General features: G+C 32.9%; 2 protein-coding genes and 1 pseudogene across 2 annotated transcripts; all 3 read left to right on the top strand.

The window, feature by feature from the left end:
* The first annotated feature begins 931 nt into the window (after positions 1-931).
* LOC148199733 (kunitz-type trypsin inhibitor-like 2 protein) lies at positions 932-1,798 on the top strand. Its single transcript, XM_088111174.1, has 2 exons — positions 932-1,288; positions 1,366-1,798. The coding sequence occupies exons 1-2, from the start codon at positions 979-981 to the stop codon at positions 1,698-1,700; spliced, it is 645 nt and encodes a 214-aa protein (XP_087967300.1). The 5' UTR covers positions 932-978; the 3' UTR covers positions 1,701-1,798.
* A 4,518-nt stretch (positions 1,799-6,316) lies between these two features.
* On the top strand, positions 6,317-7,048 carry LOC124835412 (putative calcium-transporting ATPase 13, plasma membrane-type pseudogene; annotated as a pseudogene).
* Positions 7,049-12,634: 5,586 nt separating this feature from the next.
* Positions 12,635-13,493, top strand: LOC124835415 (kunitz-type trypsin inhibitor-like 2 protein). The gene is made up of 2 exons (XM_047310335.2): positions 12,635-12,986; positions 13,068-13,493. The coding sequence occupies exons 1-2, from the start codon at positions 12,686-12,688 to the stop codon at positions 13,379-13,381; spliced, it is 615 nt and encodes a 204-aa protein (XP_047166291.1). The 5' UTR covers positions 12,635-12,685; the 3' UTR covers positions 13,382-13,493.
* The last annotated feature ends 8,736 nt before the right edge of the window (positions 13,494-22,229 follow it).

The following is a 22,229-nucleotide window of genomic DNA, read 5'->3' as shown; positions in this document are numbered from 1 at the left end:
AGAAATTTAAGCCTAACTCAACCCCACAAAATCGGCTTGTAGGGTGAGGTTTGCACCCACTTATAAACTATGAATTGGCCTTATCTCTAGTTGATGTGGAACTTCCAACACACCCCTTTCACACCGAGGTATAGACATCTCGTGCGTGATAGTAGAAATTGGGTGGTCCGATAACAACTCGATAGCGGGTGGAATAGAAGAATATAACTCGCTAGGATCGACTAGAGATAATGCCAAATTATAATATATAAGTGAGGTGCAAACCTCACCTTACAAGCCGGTTTTATGGGGTTGAGTTAGGCTTCAAGTCCACTACTCATGATATCAGAGCCATGGTTGAAGCCTATCCTAGCGAGTTCTAAGTGGGCATTTCTGTTTCCACCCGTTGTCGGGCCACTATCGAACCACCCAATTTCTACTATCACGTACGAGATGTCTATATCTCGGCGTGAAAGGGGTGTGTTGGAAGTTCCACATCAACTATAGATAAGACCAATTCATAGTTTATAAGTGGATGCAAACCTCACCCTACAAGCCGGTTTTGTGGGATTGAGTTAGGTTTAAACCCACTTTCTAATAATCCACCTCATACAAAAGTGACATGACTTGAAATTTTTGTAATTATTTTAAGAAAATATACTTTTAACAATTTTTTTGACTATGTAAGATAGCTTGGTTAGTTTCAAATATTGTTTTAAAAGTAAATTCAAGCCGACCAATAATAGTACATGACGCATTGTTAAAAAATTATTAAAAAAGGTTATTAATTTTTTCAATAGTACGTGGTTAGTCTGTTTTAAATATAAGGATCAATAAAAAAAAATGATATATATAGGTCTATTGTAAAAAAAATTGTTACGATAGTTTTGGAAAAGAATAAGGTGTTTTTGCTCATCCTTGTTTCTATATAAAGAACAGAAGCCAGTCGATCGAAACAGAAGCATAAGATATCAAGAAAGACCTTGGACTGAAAAAAGGATGAAGCAAAAGCAGGTTGTTGTTGTTGTCTCCTTCCTCCTTCCCATCCTTGCTTTCCTCTCCAACCTTCCCTTAGCTTTCTCATATGATGCTCCTGAGCGAGTTCTGGACGTAATGAAGAACCCTCTTGAAACAGATCGCCAATACTACATCTTACCAGCAATCCGTGGCCCAGCAGGTGGTGGATTGAAACTTGCTAAAACTGGCAGATCAGATTGCCCTCTTACTATTTTGCAAGATACATCACCATACTTCAGTGGCATGTCCATCAAATTCATCACAGCTGGAGACAGCTCTGTAATCGGCATAGGTACTCATCCATACTTTTTGAATTTAATTATTTTCTTAAAAACCGTAATGTTCTGTTACTGATTTCATACGCTATAGGTACCAAACTGGATATCGAGTTCGTAAATAAGCCAGAGTGTGCTCAATCCCGCCGGTGGGCGTTGTTTCTTACCAAAGGAATCGACCTGCCTTATCTGGGAATTGGTGGTGAGAGTCCAGCTCCTAAGGGCAAATTTCATATTGAGAAATCCCAAGGTGGGTACAAGCTTATTTTCTGCGTCACTTTTGGCTCAAATAAATGTTTCCATGTTGGGATGTCTGATGTACAGAACGATGAGGATGGAAGACGCTTGGTTACGAATGCGGGATCCCCCTACAATATTGTGTTCCAAGAAGCTTTTGAAGATGATATGGTTATTAAGTCCGTTGTTTGAATCAATATCTCAACATGTTTAGTTAATGCAATTATCATTTTGATTTGCATTACCTAAGTGAATAAAAGAGATATTAATCACTGTGCTTTCTTCTGTTAGATCTTTCTCTCTTTCATTTCTTTCAAACTTATCCACACACAAATATTTAGTTTAAAATTCTAATTCTAACATTCTTTCAAAAACAAAAATTATCCATATATATAATATCACAAGTACATTGACAATGGAATCCACAACTAACGACTGCAGCAAAATGGAATCCACAACACAAAAAACAATGGAGATGAGATGAAAGAAAGAGACCTTACACGAGCATGGAAGTGATGAAAGAAATTCGAAGGTGGAGAGAAAAACAAGATGCAAACATTTATACAAATCTACAGATTGAGACCATATAATAATACATATTAATAATGTATATTAAAATATAAAAAAATATAATCAAAATATTAATATATTAAATAATGAAGAGGTAATATTTGTTCATTTTCACTAACTACACTCCTTCTTTCTCTCCTTTCCTTTTCTTACGTACAACATACAGAAGAGCACACAATATAGGTGCAACTATATATATAACATTACCAAACTGTAAAAAAAACAGAACACCCAGAGTACCACAAAAGAAACATTGGTATGTCCCAGATATAGTGTGAAGAATCACTTCCCAACCACAAAACTCATGCATGCCCCTATTATCTTTCTAGGTAATATGAAACACATTCAATCAAACATATAATAGATTTTCTGCTTGCTCCCCTTACCTTGGTAATTCCAGAAAGTTGCAAGTGTTCCTAAGATTCCTAGAAAACTCTGAAAAATGACGATGAAGTTGCTCATGGGGTTTGTCCTGATTCAGTTTATGAAGGGCATGAGGGGGTGGGTTTAGTAAACAGTTCGATGTTGGTTTATGGGCATAGGAGCGATGGAGTGTCCTTTATTAGATACAGATGGCATTTGACTAAGGTTAGTGGAAATTATGATCGCCCTATGAATCATAATGCAAATATGAAGGTTATTTGGGCTTTGGGGTCTATTAAGCCTCGTGATACTGTTAATCCTTACTATCTTCCTCAGAATCACGGGGCTGTAAATTATGGTCATTTGGTTTTGAATGTTTCGGAGCATGTGAATGACTGTATTGGACCCTTGGATGCTGAAGATAAAGAAGATCAAGGCGTCATCATTGTAGATGGCAATAATCCGCTAGTGGTATCTTCGACTCCGACAATGCATTACCCCAACCCTCCAAATCCTGCAAAGGTTCTACATCAACAAAAAGGAAGCTCCTGTTTTGAGAGTGGAAAGAGGGGTGCCAATCAAGTTTTCCATCCAAGTTGGGCATGATGTTGCACTTTATATTACTTTAGATCCGCTTGGTGGAAATGCAACAACCAAGGAATACAAGTGGTGTTTCTAAAAGTAGAAATCAAACCTGCAAAATTTTAAATAGGAAGCCAACAATGGAATCTTTTGTGTCCCTGAGTGAGTAGAAACAGTTTTCCGGAAGAGAGAGAGAAATAAGGGCTAAAGTGATTGATAGATTGATGGATTAGTGGTTCCACTTATATAACCTAGCTTCCTCTTATGTTTTTTCCTTGCATATAATATATATTATTATTTATGAATAATAATAGTAATAATAGCTTTCAAAACTGAGTAACAATATGCAGAGTCTGCTACGATGCAGAAGATGCATGACAGTAGAGGAAAGAGAAAAATAAGTTAACCGATCTTTGTACATATTTAACGAATGTTCACACAAAATTTTATAAGAAAAGATCAATTTAACATATTTTTTAAAAAAATATAACTGAGAAAATTCAAGAAAAATTAAGGACAAAATAAACTATTATTAAATAAAATATTATAAATTTTGATAATGTACAGTAAATAAATAAAAAACATACAAAATATTAATACAATTATCAATTCTAATAACTATAGCAACACAAACTACTAAAGTTATTCAAAAGGACGAAACTTCTATACACAATAACTAGATATAATGATATGATTAAGCATTTAAATCATTCTACCAAAGATATGTCAACACCTAACTCATCATCTATTTATACTAAGAGGTGATCATTGCAAAAGTAAAACAATACATAAAAGAAAAACATGATAAGTTAGTGTTTAAAAGAAAACATCATAAGACTCAATTAAATCATACCAAATATATCAAATCAATATTTATATAGTCGACTCTAGACTCAATTATTCGGATATATACTTTGACATAAGACTTTTTATGGTAGGTGTGCACTCAATAGTATTTATGCTCTATAGAGTCATAAACACAAGGGTTATCACCCTACTACTCACAAGATTAATCTTTTCACGTCTAAAACCAAAAGTTCAAAGCTAAGACCTCCTACCATTCTCTCCTCTACCACATTCATCTTTATATAAGATAAATGACTGATAGTATATCTGAATACCTCATTTCTGAACTCTCCACTAGTACAAAAATATTGTATAATGTCATTCACTACAAAAAAGAAGGGCATTACCGAAGGCCAGAAGCCCTCGGAAACAGTTGGAAATCGTCGGTACAAGGTAATTACAGACGACTTATCGACGACCAAAGAGCCCTCAGTAAATCCCTTGTCGTTAAGATTTACCGAGGGCTTCCGCCCTTCGGTTACCGAAGGGCACATGCCTTCGGTAATTACTGAAGGGCACATGCCTTCGGTAATTACCGAAGGGCGAAAGCCTTCAGGTAATTACCTAACGTGGGTAATTACCGAAGGGCATAAGCCTTCGGTAAGTTCGAGGTAGATCTTAAGCACAATTGTATTTCTTATGAAACCAAACAAACCTGTATGAATTGTTCACAACACAAACAGACCTGCATAACATTTTCCAACAACATATAGACCTGCATAATGTGCATCTCAATGATATAATCATTGATCAGAAAAATAATATAACATCTGAACCATCCAATCATCCATAGAACATTTATTTATAAATAAAACATAAAACAATGTAACATAATAATGTTCTAATATCCAAATCATCCAATTGATCTAACATCCAAATGATCTAAACTCCAAATGTTATAATATCCAAATGTTTCTATAACAACTAATAACAAAATAAAACTAATAATGTACATAGTTATCATCACAATGATCTTCATCATCCTGCTCCTCAGTTTAACTCCACCTTGTTACTGTTTTCCAGCTTGGTCTTGTGTAGTTACACATTTTAGAGTCACTTTTAACATTGCCTAGTCCATTGAATCTTATAAACTCAGTTTTGGTGGTGTGATGCAGTGATTTTTCTGCATTTTTGGCCATAACAAAGTCAGATTTCAAAGTCTAGCATTTCTATGTTGTGTGACAGTTTGAGCAAGTCTAAAATGATGTTTAAAAGTTGCTAGCAGAGTTCAATTAGTGATATAATGGTCTAAGTGCATAATAGTATACTAAACCATCAATTTTGAGTCAAAATTGTGAAGTGACAAGGTGTTTTTGAGTAACAGTTTGGATTTGAGCCAATTCAAAGTTTGAACAAGTTTAAAAACACTAAATCAAGTTGCTGGAGTGATTAGTTTAAGAGATGATTCTGCATATAGGCATAAAAATGACTATTTGAACAGTGCAAGTGTTACAAGATGAAGGGTATACTAGAGAAGCAATAAGACTATGAATCCCTAACTGCCTTAGCAGTTAGGAAGGGCGGGAACTCAATTGTATAAATAGCTATTGAATAGTTTTGTGGAGTTAGTTGGTTGTTTGTAGATTTCTAACAGGAAACCATTATTCCTATGGGGGAGGTTAAGCTCTCAGTTGCTCACTATACATTATATTCTTGCTATTGATAATACATAGAAGAGTTATACAGTCTTTTTGGTGTGATATTCTGAGTTTGATAGAGTGGGTTTCTTTAGGTTTCTTGATCAGAAACCTAACAACAAGCAACTTTAAAATGGCAACTCAACTATGCTTTTTGCACTTTAGTGATTAATACAGGTTGCTACTACTTGGAACATGTTTAATATCATTAAACAAACTTGCACATTGCTTAAGAAACATAAAACTTCCATTGAAACAATTTATGAGATTGCACCAAATTTATTCCTTTTTGTGCAGAATTTTTTAAACAAAATCATGTTTTAACTGATGTAGCACATATAATCAAGGCTAGACATTGTCTCATTGCTTTATATGATTCATAAATGGCTACAAATGCATTACAACTAGAGAAAAGAATCAAACCTTAGCTGGAAAACAAATTATGCACTATAGAAAGTCCCTAGTTTGGTGGTTTGATACTAAAAAGCATATCAAAGTGATTTAAACACACAACTTAATGTTCAAGCAACTTTCTTTGATGATTTTAATTGTCTTTAAACTCTAAAATGAGTTATAAACAGCCTACCAACATATCCATGAATACCTTTTTAAGACATTAAACACATTCACATTTGAATTTAAAAGATATAAAAACATGCTAATAAAAACATAAATTTGAACTTAGATGTAAATTTTAAAAAACAAAGAAACTAGAGAAGTGTGTTAGAGATGAAAGAGTAATTTGAGAAAGATGGAGCTGATGGCACAAATGACGCACCTGCTATAAAAGAAGCAGATATTGGACTTTCCATGGGAATAAAAGGCACTGAAGTGGCAAAGGAGAGCTCATATATTGTTATCTTTGACGATAATTTCTCTTATGTGGTTACAGTAATCAAATGGGGAAGATGTGTGTACAAAAACATTCAGAAGTTCATTCAGTTTCAGCTGATAGTTAATGTTGCTGCACTGGTCATAAACTTTGTAGCTGCAGTTTCTTCATGTAAAGTGCCTCTTACAGCAGTCCAACTTTTGTTGGTAAACCTGATAATGGATACCCTTGGAGCTTTGGCTTTAGCCACCAAGGAACCTACTGATGATCTCATGAAGATGCCACCTGTAGGTAGAGTTGAGCCACTGATAACTAGAGTTATGTGGAGGAACCTGATTTCACAGGCATTGTACCAGGTTATGATGTTGCTAGTTTTAGAATTCAGGGGAAGATCAATCTTTGATGTTACTGAGAAGGTGAAGAACACGATTATCTTCAATTCTTTTGTACTCTACCAAGTGTTCAATGAGTTCAATGCAAGGGAGCTGGAGAAGAAGAACATATTTAAGGGACTTGGTAAGAATACGTTGTTCATTGTAATTGTGAGCCTAACTGTTGTTCTTCAGCTAGTGATGGTTGAGTTTCTGAAAAAGTTTGCCAATACTGAGAGATTGACTTGGGAGCAATGGGATGTTTGTGTTAGCATTGGAGCTTTGTCTTGGCCAATTGGTGTGCTGGTGAAGTGTATCCCAGTTGAACGTAAGAAGTAGTAGGCCAAACCAGTACGTTAGTTTTTGATTTCATATATATTTTATAATCTTCACCTGCTCGGTTGCTTTTATTTTCCCTAAACTACGACTAAGGTTATTTTAACCTTCTCACTGGCATGTTAATGCCTTGCCCCTCATTTCAATTACAAAACAAAAAACTTTCTTAATCAAACAACATCATACACTACTACAACAAGAACATGAAACAGATTCAAGAACAATGAAACTCATAACGAATTTTTAAACGCACAACTTACCTCAACCAAGATAGCCCTTGATGATGGCAACCTTTGTAGAGCACGACAGCAATAGAAGCCCACAACATCCCCTCCAACAAAGTTCCTCAACCAAGTTCCTTCAAGTTCAGAGCACACCGTCATGCGGTCGCCACAACATCGTTGTCACGCCGCGACAGCAACCTCGTCAACAAACACCTTCGAACAGCCCCCTCGGAACAATGTAATTCGTCAACCACCACCCTCCTTATCGACACTATCCAACGTTGACACACATATTGCAGCAAAAAAAGGGGTTAACCAGAACGAGAGAGGAAGATGCGATGCTTGGGGGGTTTTGAATTGAGAGAGGAAAATTTGGGGGAAAGCTTGTGCGGAAACAAAAATTGGGAGAATGGGTGAGGGAAATCTCAAATTTTCATTTCATTAAGTCGATGCTTATACCGACGGTCTTAGTCCTTCGGTAAACTCAAAAAGCCTTCAGTAATCAACCACTTACATGACCGTCGGTACATCCTTCGGTAAATCAACTTTACCGAAGGCCCCAGAGGCCGTCGGTTTTATTCTTTCGGAAATTAACACTTTCCCTGTAGTGATTTTTTTTTTGCCTTTCACGTCGAATTCGAGGTCGATGTCATATCGGGAGACGTTAAATTGACGTTGAATTTAAAAAATTCGACATTAATCAAATTGACATCGAATTTTGTTAATATTCAACATTAAACAATTTTTTTTTGTTTTTTTAATTAATTGTAATCCTTTTTTACAACTCTACCAGACCTGAAAAACAGAAAACAACAAATTTCAATTTTTGGTATTTTATAAAGCATGAACTATGAAAGTGTAGTATAGTATCAACAACGAACAATAATAACAAATAACAAACAAGTTCAATCAAACAACAACAAACAAGTTCAACCAAATAAAAATAACAAATAAGTTCAACAAATAAGTTCTTTGAAACGAAATCAAAAACGTAAACTAACCTTCAAAAGGTGGGTTCGTCGGATGTTTCCACCAGTAAGAGAGAAAGCCGAATGCGTCTATGAAGGACAAGAACACAAAAATAATCGGTCAAAACAAACGAAAATTATACATAAAGTAGTTAATTAACACGCATTTGTATCAAATAAAAGAAAGATTACATATGATGGTCGTCAAACTTCGTTCGAGAAAAGTTTGAGAAGAGAAGAGGGTCTCGCACGCTAAGATAAAGTGAATGAATTTTCAATCTCCCGCTCAAATTAAAAAGGAGAAACTTTTGACTGACAAATAATATGTCGAAGCTCCTACAAAATTCGACGTATTATATATGGTTTACAAGAAAAAAGAAAAAAGAAATAAAAAGGGTTACTTTTTGGCTTCTAGATGACAAATAATACGTCGAAGCCCTTATAGAATTCTTCGACGTATTATTTGTTGTTTAAAAGAAAAAAGAAAAAAAGTTAAAAAGGTGACTCTTTGGCTTCTGAGTGACAAATATTACGTCGAACCCCTATAGGATTCAACGTACTAGTAGTGGTTTAAAAGAAAGAAGAAATAGAATGACATGCTGATTTAAATAATTATCATCATAGAACGTCGAATTGAATGGGGCTTCGACGTTCTACAATTGTATTTATTTACAAAAATGTCACCAATCATTTTTAACGTTGGTTATTCAGTAGTTGAACGTTGAACGCGTGACGTTATACACTGTTTTTGCACTAGTGCTCATATGTCAAAGCATACACCAAACATCACCATTACACAAAATTTCTCCTTGAAATTTTGTACAATCATACCACACATAATCATAACAATGATCCTCATATACATACATACAAATATCATACTCATAAGTTAAAATCAATGATTATACAAATCAATACCAAACATCTAAAAAGAAGAAACAAAATAGGTATATAAACTAGCTCAAAGGTGACGCTATGCATAAAACTTCTCATACAAAGGTGGCGCTCAGCGATAGTCTTAACACTCAACACTATTCTCTTTGAAAATGTCGTGCTTAGTGATATCTTCTTGCCGCTCAACGTCTTAAAGCTAAAATTGCTCTAGAGTTGCATAGCAAGATGACGCTCAAAAGTGTCATACCATCGCTCAATGCCAAAGAATTCACAAAAATAATCGTTCAACGACAAAAAAGACGCTCATAATTTAAGAACAAAATGTTTCCAAACTTCTACAACCAAATTTATGTTTAGCTCCACACGATTACCATGTCATATCTGATGTCATTATAGTCAAATTTATGATTTGAGTTAAATGAGACATGATCAACTTATCGAATTGATATTCTTTTTCATACAAGTGGTTGAACACAATGTTTGTTTCACAATTTTTAATAGTTATAATAAAGTTAATTTTTTCCATATTATATGCGTCCATGCTAGTTACAGATTCTTTATATTTCTATACCATTACCTTTTTGAAATATTTGTATACAATTAAACTATTGATTTTAATCATCATGTTAAATTTCAAACAATCTTTTATACAAAATCTCGATAGTTATATTTAATGATTTAATATTAATAATATTTAATAATTTATTTAAACTATTACAAAATAAAATTTAAATATGACTAACCTTATAAAATATTGATTATTTTTAATGTTATACTTTTCATTTTTAATTTCTAAACTTTTTTATAATTTCTAGTTCAAAAAAATTTGAAAAGTTAAATTAGAATTCAATTTCTGAAAAAAAAAATCTTAACCTATTAATTTCTAAAGAAAGTAAAAATTAACGAAAGTAGTAAAATCATAGTTTTTTTTTTGTGAATAATGATGCTATTAAAAAATTCTATCAAAATTACTCGGTCGAGTTTCATCCTTATGCAATCATTGTACTTGCATTTATATAATACTTATCCACTTGTCACGAGGCATAAGTTGATTTTCTTTTATTTTTATTTGTATATAATAATTGAACTTGAATTAATTTGGCTTGAATAACATTAAATAATAAAATTGACCATAATTATCTTCGAATAGTATAAGTATAATTTCAGATAATAACTACTCAAGTCTGTTTATGAAGCTTATAAATACTTAGATTATCAGACAGGATATAAATAAGTAAAATCGACTATTGTATTTTTTTTTTATCTGTTAAAACCAATATTAAAATTAAAGATTTTCAAAATGTATTTTTTGTGGGTCAAAGAATATGGTTTTCAAATAAAAAAAAAACCATTTCAAATGTGATAATATCATATTTCACAGCATTATTGATCAAATCACCAATAATTGCCTTATTACATTTCCTTTTCTTTAACAACTGTATTCTCTTTCTCGAAATTGTAAGTGCCATCTGAGCCACAAAAGATTTACATTTCTCTACCAGTACATTTAAAATATCTTTGCACATACATTACTTTTTACTAAATTTCGAGTTATTTTTATAATATATTTTTATGAATATACTTTATTACTTTTAACCTAATAATTCATTTAAAAGTTAAGTATACTTTTAGTCACTCAATTATCAAGTGTTTTAGGTTTAGTTTCTTTTCCAAATTTTGTTTTATTTTAATTATTTTTCTTAGTGGAACAGTAATATTTAGTTAGTAAAACAGTAATATTTAATCTTCCAAAAACAATGACATTACATTTTGTTTAAGTTGACCCATGATGTGTCATGTTTCACATCACGATTTTGAAATTGAAAGTTTTTTTCCTTCATCACCTTCTTCTCCTCTCCCTCCACCAGCACCGCCTTTCCCTTTTACTCTGTCTCCGCACAAGTAGTCACCGCCAGCCTCTCGCACAAGCAGTCGTCGCCAACTACGACAGAACCCAATGGTGTAACCCTAGGTTGCACTCTAGAGAATAAACACATATCCACATAAATCGTAACATCATTACAAACTTTGTCTTCACAGGATTATCTCACTATTGAACCTTATATCGTGCTTACCCTAGATCGCGCTTCAAACTAGATAGTGATTCCCTTACTGTTGAACCCTGCCGTTAAAAAAACATATATACAATTTTTTTGTCATTATGGGGTTACCCTTTGGAGGATGTGATTTTCTCTAGAATTGGATGCATGCTCGTTTCGTCTCAGAGTGTTTTTTTGATTTATCTGTAATGAAGATTCTATGATCTATTCATGGTGTAGATTTGGATATTGGAACCCACTCAAGACTTTGATAAGTGAAATCTAGTTATTTGAGTAGCGAAAGGGATTAATTTTTCACTCAAAATTGAAAAAATGAATTTGACTTGAAAAAGTGCGCTATTACTTATGAATGCTCTCAATATCACTGTAGGAAACTCAATATCAATGTGAAATACAGAAGTTGTAGGTTGTGTTGAATAGAAATTTAAATGAATCCAAGAGATCAGGCTAAAAGAATTGACCTTTAAATTGTTTTAATCTAATTTCACAAGCAAGTAATCTGGATTTTTGTTTGAATATTTCTTTTTATTCAAACTACATTATTCTATGCAGAAGAAAGAATGAACAACATTTTTTCTACCGAAAGCATCTTAGTGCTTGTATATAAGAATGAATATTGAAATAGTCTAATGCACGTACTAATTTCTAAAGCTTAGTTATCATATTCATAAATTTCATCCTCACAATGATACCTTTATTAATTACTTGTGCAGTGAGACATACAGATGTTTTAATCTAATCATTCAAAGAAATAAATAAGATTCATTTGTTAAATTAAGAAGAAAAAAACACCGCAACATTTTATCCAAATGTTATAAATGTTTTGTCAGTCTCTTTAATACCACTGTGCATTCCTACCCTCCAACAATACACCTTTGCTACTACGTCGATTCTTAGTATCCTAGTACATTTAATGTTGTCTATGTTTCCATTTTGCGCTCTTTCATCTTTTTCTTCTTTTTTTCCCAATTTCTCTCTCATTAAATTGAACTCTCCATACCTAACTATATCCTATCTTTCCAGGATGAGAAAAACGTGGTGCTATACATAGCATAAAATAGTATAAAAAATTATGTGAGCTCGATTCGGTGTTATGATTAAAAGATAGTATTAATTTAATACATTTTAATTTCTTAAAATAAAATTATGTCAGGTTAAGACAAATTTAATTAAAATTGTAAAAAATTACAATACACTTTTTATATGATAATAAATTAAAATTATATCAAACTAACACAATTTAATTAAAATTAAAACAAAAGTTATAATATATCCTAAACTAAATTTAAAATTACAGTACACTAGTGGTACCTGCACGACTTCTCTCCACCTCATCCGAAAATGACATAGCTTTATATTTTTTTATAATTTATTTAGATAATTTTGGAAAAGAATATGGTGCTTTTGCTCATCTTGTTTCTATATAAAGAACAGAAACCAGTCGATCGAAACAGAAGCATAAGATATAAACGAACAGCTTGGACTGAAAAAAGGATGAAGCAAAAGCAGGTTGTTGTTGTTGTCTCCTTCCTCCTTCCCCTCCTTGCTTTCCTCTCCAACCTTCCCTTAGCTTTCTCAGATGATGCTACTGAGCGAGTTCTGGACGTAATGAAGAACCCTCTTGAAACAGATCGCCAATACTACATCTTACCAGCAACCCGTGGTGGTGGATTGAAACTTGCCAAAACTGGCAACTCAGAGTGCCCTCTTACTGTTTTGCAAGATTCATCACCATACTTCGATGGCAGGTCCATCAAATTCATCACAGCTGGAGACAGCTCTGAAATCCGCACAGGTACTCATCAATACTTTTTGAATTTAATTATTTTCTTAAAAACTCTACTCTTCTGTTACTGATTTCATATGCTATATATAGGTACCAACCTGGATATCGAGTTCGTAAATAAGCCAAAATGTGCAAAATCGGGCAAATGGGGGGTGTTGTTTGACGTACAAATCTACAGGCCTTGTGTGGTAATTGATGGTCCTAATAGCAAATTTCAGATTGTGAAATACGGAGCTGGGTACAAGCTTATGTTCTGCTTCGATGGCGGATGTTTGGATATTGGGAGACTTGATGCACAGAACGATGAGGATGGAAGACGCTTGACTCCGAGTGCGCCAGAACCCTTCGAGATTGTGTTCGTAGAAGCTTTTGAAGATAATAACGTTATTAAGTCCGTAGTTTGAATTAAATATCTCAACGTGTTCAGTTAATGCAATTATCATATGCTCTTTCTCTTGTGATTTGCATTACCTAAGTGAATAAAAGAGATATTAATCACTATAATTTCTTCTGTTACGTCTTTCTCTTTTTTGTTTCTTTCAAACTTATCTAAAGAAAAATATTTGGTTTAAAATTCTAACTCTAACCTTCTTTCGAAAACAAATATTTTCCATATATAAAAGCACAGAATTAAGTACATTGACAATGGAATCCACAACTAACGACTGCAGCAAAACGGATTTCACAACACAGAAGAAAAAAGCAATGGAGATGCGATGCAGAGAAAGATACCTTACACGAGCATGGAAGTGATGAAGAAAACTCCAAGGTGGAGAGAGAAGAAGAACATTTATACAAAACTACATATTGAGACCATATAATAATATATATTAAATATAAAAATATAAATAAAATATTAATATATTAAATTATGTAGTGGTAACGTTTGTTCAATGAGTAAATCAAATATTATAAATTTTGATAATGGACAACAAATAGATAGAAAAGATTTAAAATATTAATATAGCCATCTATATTAATAACTATAAAAGCATAATATATGTATCTAACAAGTGAAACCATTAAAGTTGTTCAAAAAGAAAGAAAGTTTTATACATAATAACTAGATAGAACTATATAAGTAAGTATCCAATTCATCAGCTTCCACCAAACGCATTTCAGTACATGTTCTTTGTTAACATTGAGAAGCGATCATTACAAAAGAAAAACAACGTACAAAAGAAAAATAAAAAAGGTAAGTTAGTGTTAAAAAAAAGGTTTAAACCCTCCCTTGATCCTCAATTTTGTATAAAAATCTCAGTTCGGTCCTCGTTTTTTCATCTGTCTCAATTGGGTCATATTATTTGTAGAAATGAACACATTTTACCCTAATCATTAACTGGTCTCAGACGGTGTTAAATTGATATGAGCTGTATTTTTTCTTTTATCGACGTGGCATTGTGCACTAAAATTGAATGTGTGTTGTGTTTTATCCAGGTGGCCTACCAAGCCCTAACATTTAAGGGCATCCCCTCTCATCCAAAGTATATTTTCGTCTTGGGGAAGAAGAGGAGGTTCGTCTTTCGTCTTTCGTCTTCGCGAAGCACACCTGTGGTGTTGAGGTGGTGGTAAGAATGTCTCGTTCATCTTCCTCTTGCAAATGTTTGGGTTCGGCCATGCAACACAATAGTGGCAGTGACAGTGTTAGGAGGTTGGGTGCAAAACCAACATGCTTCTGCGGTCACAGTGCACTGTTCCGTATTGCGAGAACCCCTAAAAACAAGGGGAAAAAATTCTAGGGTTGCCCTAACTTCAAGGTCAGTTTGATATAACCATAAATCTCTGTCTATTTATTTGGGTTTTGACGAAGGAGTGTGTGTTCTTGTTGAACAGGGTGGGAGTGGAGAATTGGTTGGTTGCAACTTCTTTGAGTGGTGCATTGAAGAAGGAAATGAAGGAAATGGGCTGAATGTAGAAGAAAGGACTGGTAGTGTAAGAAATGAAGAAGTGGGTGTGATGAGCATGGAAGACAGTGTGCTGCAGATGGAAGAAAGATATGGTGAAAAGATCAGACTGGTTTTTATAGAGAAAAGTTTAGTTAAGTTGGATAAGTGGTTGAAATTGTTAGTGGGGATGATCTTTGTCATATTTGTTTTGAATGTAATTGTATTAGCAATGTTGGTGAAACTTGGTTGATGCTGTGTCATCTGTGATCAGAGTTGAAACTTGACTTATATGTAATGTGTGTTTTATTAATGAAGGTGAGTTATTACAGTGATAATGTGTGTGATTTAATTTGTTTTAATTATATTGTTACTTTAAGTGGAATAATCATAAAGCAAAATCATGACTAAGTGGAATAATCAGAAACATCATAAAGCAATAAGGTGTAAAGAAGATGAGTGATAACGAAATTGGACAATAATCACTTTCTCATAACCACAAACATTGTCTTACATCATAACAGAACCTGTTCAAAATGATAAGAACATTGTCTTACATATCCAAAATACATCATAACAGAGTGTGTTCAAAATGATAGAGCAAACATTTGCTACAAAATATAAATAAGTTCAGTACATTAGATCATTCATCAGATAAAGGCATAGTTGTTTCGTGAGTAACAGGAACATCTGTTGCTGAAGGTTGGTTGGGTTGTGGTTGTTGAGGACATTGGTCAGTACCAAGCATAGTAGACTCTTGAGTTATTGGAACATCTGTTGGTGGAGGTTGGGTGACTTCTACAGATTGGGCAGTAGGAACCTCTACTGTTGGAAGTCTTTGTGGACAACCTTTTCTATTGTGTCCAAGTTCTTTGCAGATGGCACATTTTTTCCTCTGCCCACCCTTTCTTAATTCACTGTTATTCTTCTTCAACTCCCAATCCTCCAGTCTTCGTTTCTTCTTGGGCCTTCCTGGCATTGTCCTCTTCTTTGGTGGTAATATATCTGAATAGGGTGTAACATCCCAAGAGTGAGAGGAAGATCAAACAAGAATATGCATATAAGTTCTTTGTAATATGTGCACTTGTGGTGTATCAGGTTTTGTCTTTTATAAATTCATTGTGTATTAGTGTTGCCTTTGTTGTGTAGGCAATGCTTCTAAAGAGAGTGTGTGTAGTCTCTTCTTTAGGATTGTGTTTTGTTGTGATTATGAGAGTGAGTCTTCTTGACGCTTGATTTCCTTCCAACTCTGTTGTTGAGAAAAGACTCAATATAAACTCTTAAAAGAGTTGAACTGTTATAAATCTTGTGTTGTTTTCTTTCATTAATCCCGCTAAAATTTTGAAGTGTTAAGAGATTCATTAAAAACAACTTTATATACCAATTTTTTCTTAAGTTAAAAAGAGCTTTCGAACTAATTCACTCCCAATTGTCATACAATTTAACACTATTAATACTAAATATAATTTGTTCACATTTTTTAATAATTATAGTAAAGTTAATTTTTTCCATATATATTATATGCTTTCATGCTAACTACAAATTCTTTATATTTCTCTACCAATAACTTTTTAAATATTTGTATATAATTAAATTAATAAATAGGTATTAATACAATCAAACTATTGATTTAAATTATCGTGCTAAATTTTAATTTTTTATTATCATATTTTTATGCAAAATCTCAATATTTGTTATATTTAATAATTTAATATTAGTTATATATCATAATTTATTTAAAATATTACAAAATAAAATTTAAATAGGACTAACGTTATTAAATATTGATTATTTTTAATATTATATTATTCATTTTTAATTTGTAATTTTTTTATAATTTCTTTTTCAAAAAAATTGAAAAATTAAATTAGAATTTGATTTCTAAAAAAATTAAACTATTAGTTTATAAAGAAAGGGAAAAAAAGAACATAAGTAGTAAATCATACTATATTATTGTATATTGTATATTAACACAAAAATTCTATCAAAATTACTCGGTCGAGTTTCATCCTTATCCAATTATTGTACTTTCATTTATATAATATCTTATACCTAATCGGCACGAGGCATAAGTTTACTTTCCTTTATTTTTATTTTTATACGATAATTGAACTTGAATTAATTTGACTTGAATAAATTAAAGAATAAAAAGTATAAATAAAATTGACCATAATTATCTTCGAATAGTATAAGTATAATTAGAGATTATAATTACCCTGTTACGAAGTTTGTGACATTTCAGATTATATAGAATCATATAACATAGTAAATCCATTTATATAAAAGAGAACAGTTAGAGTAGACTGTAAATAAAGTTTTAAGCTTACAGTCATCCCAAATTGAGTCCTAATTTAAAACTTAAACATAATAGAGTATTTCAAAAGATAAAGAATAACTAATTAATAGAATCCTAAGGAGACTAAGCAGCAACATCATCTTTCTCCAAAGCCTGCTCCAGAGGCACCTCATCCATCTCTGCTCACATCCAAGTGGATGATCATTGCAAAAGAAAGCATACCCAAGCAACACAAACACACAAGTAAGGGTGAGCTAGATATAAAAAATCATGTTATAGCAGTCACAGACAATATGCAAGCAAAGACAGATACAATACACTACACCCACATGACTTGTTGCACTTAAATTTGACTCGTCCGGACTTAGAATGATTGCCGAGCTATGGCGGGTCATGCACTCGTGGTGGTCTCTACTGCTTTGCAAAGCCATTACCAATGGGTTTCACCCTCCATACTCACGAGGTTAGTCTGTTATCACTCACCTTGGGCCATACTGGAAGCACCCAAGACTTACTACTCACGACATGATTCAGTCCTCTCTACTTGAGAATGATTGACCATTGTAGTTTCAGGATAACTCCCAAGACTGAGCTACCATGCAAATCATTCTAAACACTGAGGGCACCACCATGTATCCCCCCTTGAGGATCATGGAATTACGTCTAATACTGATACTTTTCACTTTAACACCAACATGATAATGCACACTTAAGTCCTTAAAGCAACTGGAACAATTAAGTAAAATAGCATACTGGAATATATAGGAATATAGGCCGAACGGAAAACATCAACACATAATGAGAAGGACCAAACACCCTGTGAATGGTGGAGACCGAACGGTATCTCTCTTCCCAAAGACAGGACCGAACGGTCCATAAAAGGTAAGACTGAAGAAGTGACCAAACACTATTCAAGACCGAACGCTACCTAAGACCGAACGCTACCTAAGAGACCGAACGCTACCTAAGAGACCGAACGCTACTTAAGAATTAACGCTACTCGAGAGACTGAACATTACCTGAGAGACCGAATGCTACCTGAGAGACCGAACGCTACTAAAGTGACTGAACGCTACCTGAGAGACCGAACGCTACTTAAGAGAACGAACGCTACTTAAGTGACTGAACGCTACCTGAGAGACCGAACGCTACTTAAGTGACCGAACGCTACTTAAGAGACTGAACGCGAGAGATTGAACACTACCTGAGAGACCGAACACTACCTGAGAGACTGAACGCTACTCGAGAACGAACGCTACTTAAGTGACCGAATGCTACCTGAGAGACTGAACGCTACTTAAGAGACTGAACGCTACTTAAGAGACTGAACGCTACTCGAGAGACTGAACACTACCTGAGAGATCGAATGCTACCTAAGAGACTGAAAGCTACTCGAGAACGAACGCTACTTAAGTGACCGAATGGTACTTAAGAGACTGAACACTACCTGAGAGACCGAACGCTACCTGAGACCGTCCGCTAAGACCGAACGCTCAACTGTAGCGTTCTGCAGAATGCTGCAGAATTGCGAACAGAACCCAACATGACCATTTCTAACCATTTTTGCTAACTTCTAACACCCTTAATTCTTGTTTTATACTTAATTAAACTTATCTAAATGATTCTAAACATTCCTACTACCATTCTAAAGTGATTAAAAGTCAATTTTAACTCCAAAACACCAATTTTCCCCAACTTAGGGACCCAAAACCCAATCCCCCGGTTTTGCACCTAGTTTGATCAATTTAGTGACTCAAACAAGTCACATTACAGTGGCTAGGACTGCCCCAACAGCCCAGTTGCGCTTTAGATCTCAAATGCCCAAAATTACTACCTCACTTCCTCTCAAAGTGACCTAAAAACCACAAAACTCCAAATTTCTATCCAACCAAAAATATACCAGATTTCACACTTAAATCACTTCCAATTGGTTAATTATAGCAATTCAAACCCATCAGAATCAATTACAAACAGCTCAACACAGTTTCATGGATTTCACATATCAACACATACATTACAACATACTCAAAACGCAGAATACAACTCCAAACAGTGCACCAATTTAGAATCCAATATGCATACACTTCATGCAAGCAATTTAAAGAAGTATTCTAGCTCCCCTTACCTTGGAGTAAAACCGCACAGCTCACTGAAATGCCCTAACGATACCTCTCACAGCAAGAACCCGAACAATGCCCTACAACCACCGAAATGGTGATGAAAACAACTCTTAGAACTAAAACTGAATAGAAATGGAAGAAGGGAAAGCAAGAAAGCACATGCAACCGACAAGAACATACGTCTCCATTCAAGAACAGTAAAGAGGAGGTTGCATGGAGGGACTTACCAACTTAGAATCTAAAACTGATCGGATGGTTTTGAAGCCCTCTACGTCGCAGACGTTTGAGCACCACCTAAAACGAAATCTACTAGCTTAGTGAAAGGAGATTGAAGAGAGAAGGAGGTGAGGTTGTAGAGAGAAGGCAGAGAAAAGAGGAACTGAGTTCTTAGAGAGAAAAGAGAGTGGTGTGCTGGAGTTAATGGACCAGGAAGTTTGAAAAGCCCTTTTATTTTAAGTTTGGTTTTATTAACTTAAGACACACCTTGGACTCTGTTTTTAGATCCTCACAAAGTTTACAAAATATTTAGATTATCACAAACAACATAAATAAGTAAAATCGTTTATTATATATTTCTTTTTCTCTGTTAAAACCAATATTGAAAATGCTGATTTTAAAAATGATTTTTTTGTGGTTAAAAAAAGTTTGATTTTCAGGTAAAAAGACATATTTCAAAATGTAATTATATCATATTTTACAGAAATAAAATAATATAATAATATAATTTTTTTACCTCATTTTAATACGTGAAATTTTTTATTAAACTCAAAATATATAAATTCAGTAATAAATAAATTATAAATTAATAAAAAAATAATATCAAAATATTATAAAGAAATCTATATCGAAATATCTTTTTATTTATAGTATTATTGAGCAAATTATCAATAATTACTTCACATCTCCCTGTCGACTTGAAATAATTTACTATTTCACGTATAATAGAAGATGGATTTACCAATTATAATAATAATAATTATTATTATTTATATAATATTAATAATTATAATTTTATATTATTTTTACTGTTAAAGATATTTTTGATAATTTTCAATTTCTAATTATTAAATAATTTTTTTTATTTTTGATTAAATTTTATACTAATTTTCATATACTTTTAATCCTAACACTTACTTTTAAAACAATAATTAATTATCCTCGGATCTCTTCAAATTTATTCGATGACTCTCCCTGAGATCATTCCTCCAAAATAAAATCCTTAACAATTGTATTCTCTTCCTCCAAACTGTAACATCTGAGCCAGAAAACTTTACATTTCTGTAGCTGGACATTTAAAATATCTATGCTCATACATTATTTTTCACTAAAATTCGAGTTTTTTTATAATATAATTTTATTACTATTCTTTATTACTCTTAATCTAATCATTCAAAGAAATAACTAAGATTCAAAGAAATAAGGTACCAAACTGGATATCGAGTTCGTAAATAAGCCAGAGTGTGCTAAATCCGGCCAGTGGGCGTTGTTTTTGGACGAAAAAAACTACATTCCTTGTGTGGGAATTGATGGTGAGACACAAATTCCTGGCAAATTTCAGATTGGGAAATCCAAAACTGGGTACATGCTTATATTCTGCGTCAATTTTGGCCCTTGTTCGTTAATTGGGAGATTTGATGTACAGAACGATGAGGATGGAAGACGCTTGACTCCGAATGCGCCATCCCCTTACGATATTGTGTTCGTAGAGGCTTTTGAAAATAATAAGGTTATTAAGTCCGTAGTTTGAATCAATATCTCAACATGTTGATGCAATTATCATTTGTGATTTGCATTACTAAGTGAATAAAAGAGATATTAATAAGGATTATAATACGTTAACAAACTTTTTTAACAATTTTTTTTTAAATGTTACTATTTTATTTATGATTAATTTAAAATGAAAAACATAATTATACTTATTAACATGATAAAATAAAAATAAATAAATATTTTTAAACAAAAAATAAACGTATACAAAAACAGAAATCTTAGTAATTTAATTATTATAAATATAACGAGAGGAACACACATCTCCACGTATGATTTTGCAATGCAAAACTTTAAATGTAAGTGGATACTACTGTGGGAGAACTTGATAAGCCTAAACTTAATATTTACCGTTTGATGTATTCATTTTCATCATCTTTATATGTTCATAAATGGATGGTAAAATGGGCCATTCTCATCCTTTTTAGTCATTGTTTAATTAAAAAAATGGTTGATTTTTATTATCTTAACTTTCAATGCAGTCTAAATCATCTCAAAACTTAGGTTAACATATATCAACCTTTGTTGTTTTTATTTTGATTTGAACTAACTTAATTCAACCTTTAATCCTAACTAATTGGATTTGGCTTTATTTAAGATTGACTAGATTGAACATAACTTAGATCAATTTGATTAAATTTTTGAGTGAACTCAACTTAATACTAGGTCTTGACTTTCTTCTCGAACTAGTATAGATTAACTTAGAAGTAAATTATCTTGATTCACACACACATTTTAGTTGTTTAAAATTTAAAAATTCAAAAAAAAAATTAATCTACATCTAATCAAAACTATGAATAGTCTTATAAAAAAAATATAAATTTAGATTTGAAATAAATTCATTTAAATATACATTTATGTAAATTTGAATTATTTATAAATGGGATTCCATAATTTGAATTTTTTTTTCTCATTATAATACAAGATGCAGTAACAATTGTCGAAGCTTTTCATATCACATAGTAATTAATGTCTACATGTTGAGTTTATTTATGAAAGTTAGCACCGAGGATGTATCTTGGGATGACCATCACCATAAAGGCTTATTGTACACAAGGAGGTAGATCTTTAAGCAAATACGTCTCCCATTTTGACACAAAACTAACCTCATTCAAGATAGTTATTTATAGGTTTAATCATTTCGAATGTCCTTATTTGTGCAAAATCGTCTCAACTAGGTCCTCGT

Source organism: Vigna umbellata, chromosome 4 (genome assembly GCF_029865625.1).
Source record: "Vigna umbellata cultivar VRB3 chromosome 4, Vumbellata_1.0, whole genome shotgun sequence".
Lineage (NCBI taxonomy): Eukaryota > Viridiplantae > Streptophyta > Magnoliopsida > Fabales > Fabaceae > Vigna > Vigna umbellata.
Note: the sequence above shows the minus strand (reverse complement) of the source record. Positions and strands in the feature narration are given on the sequence as shown.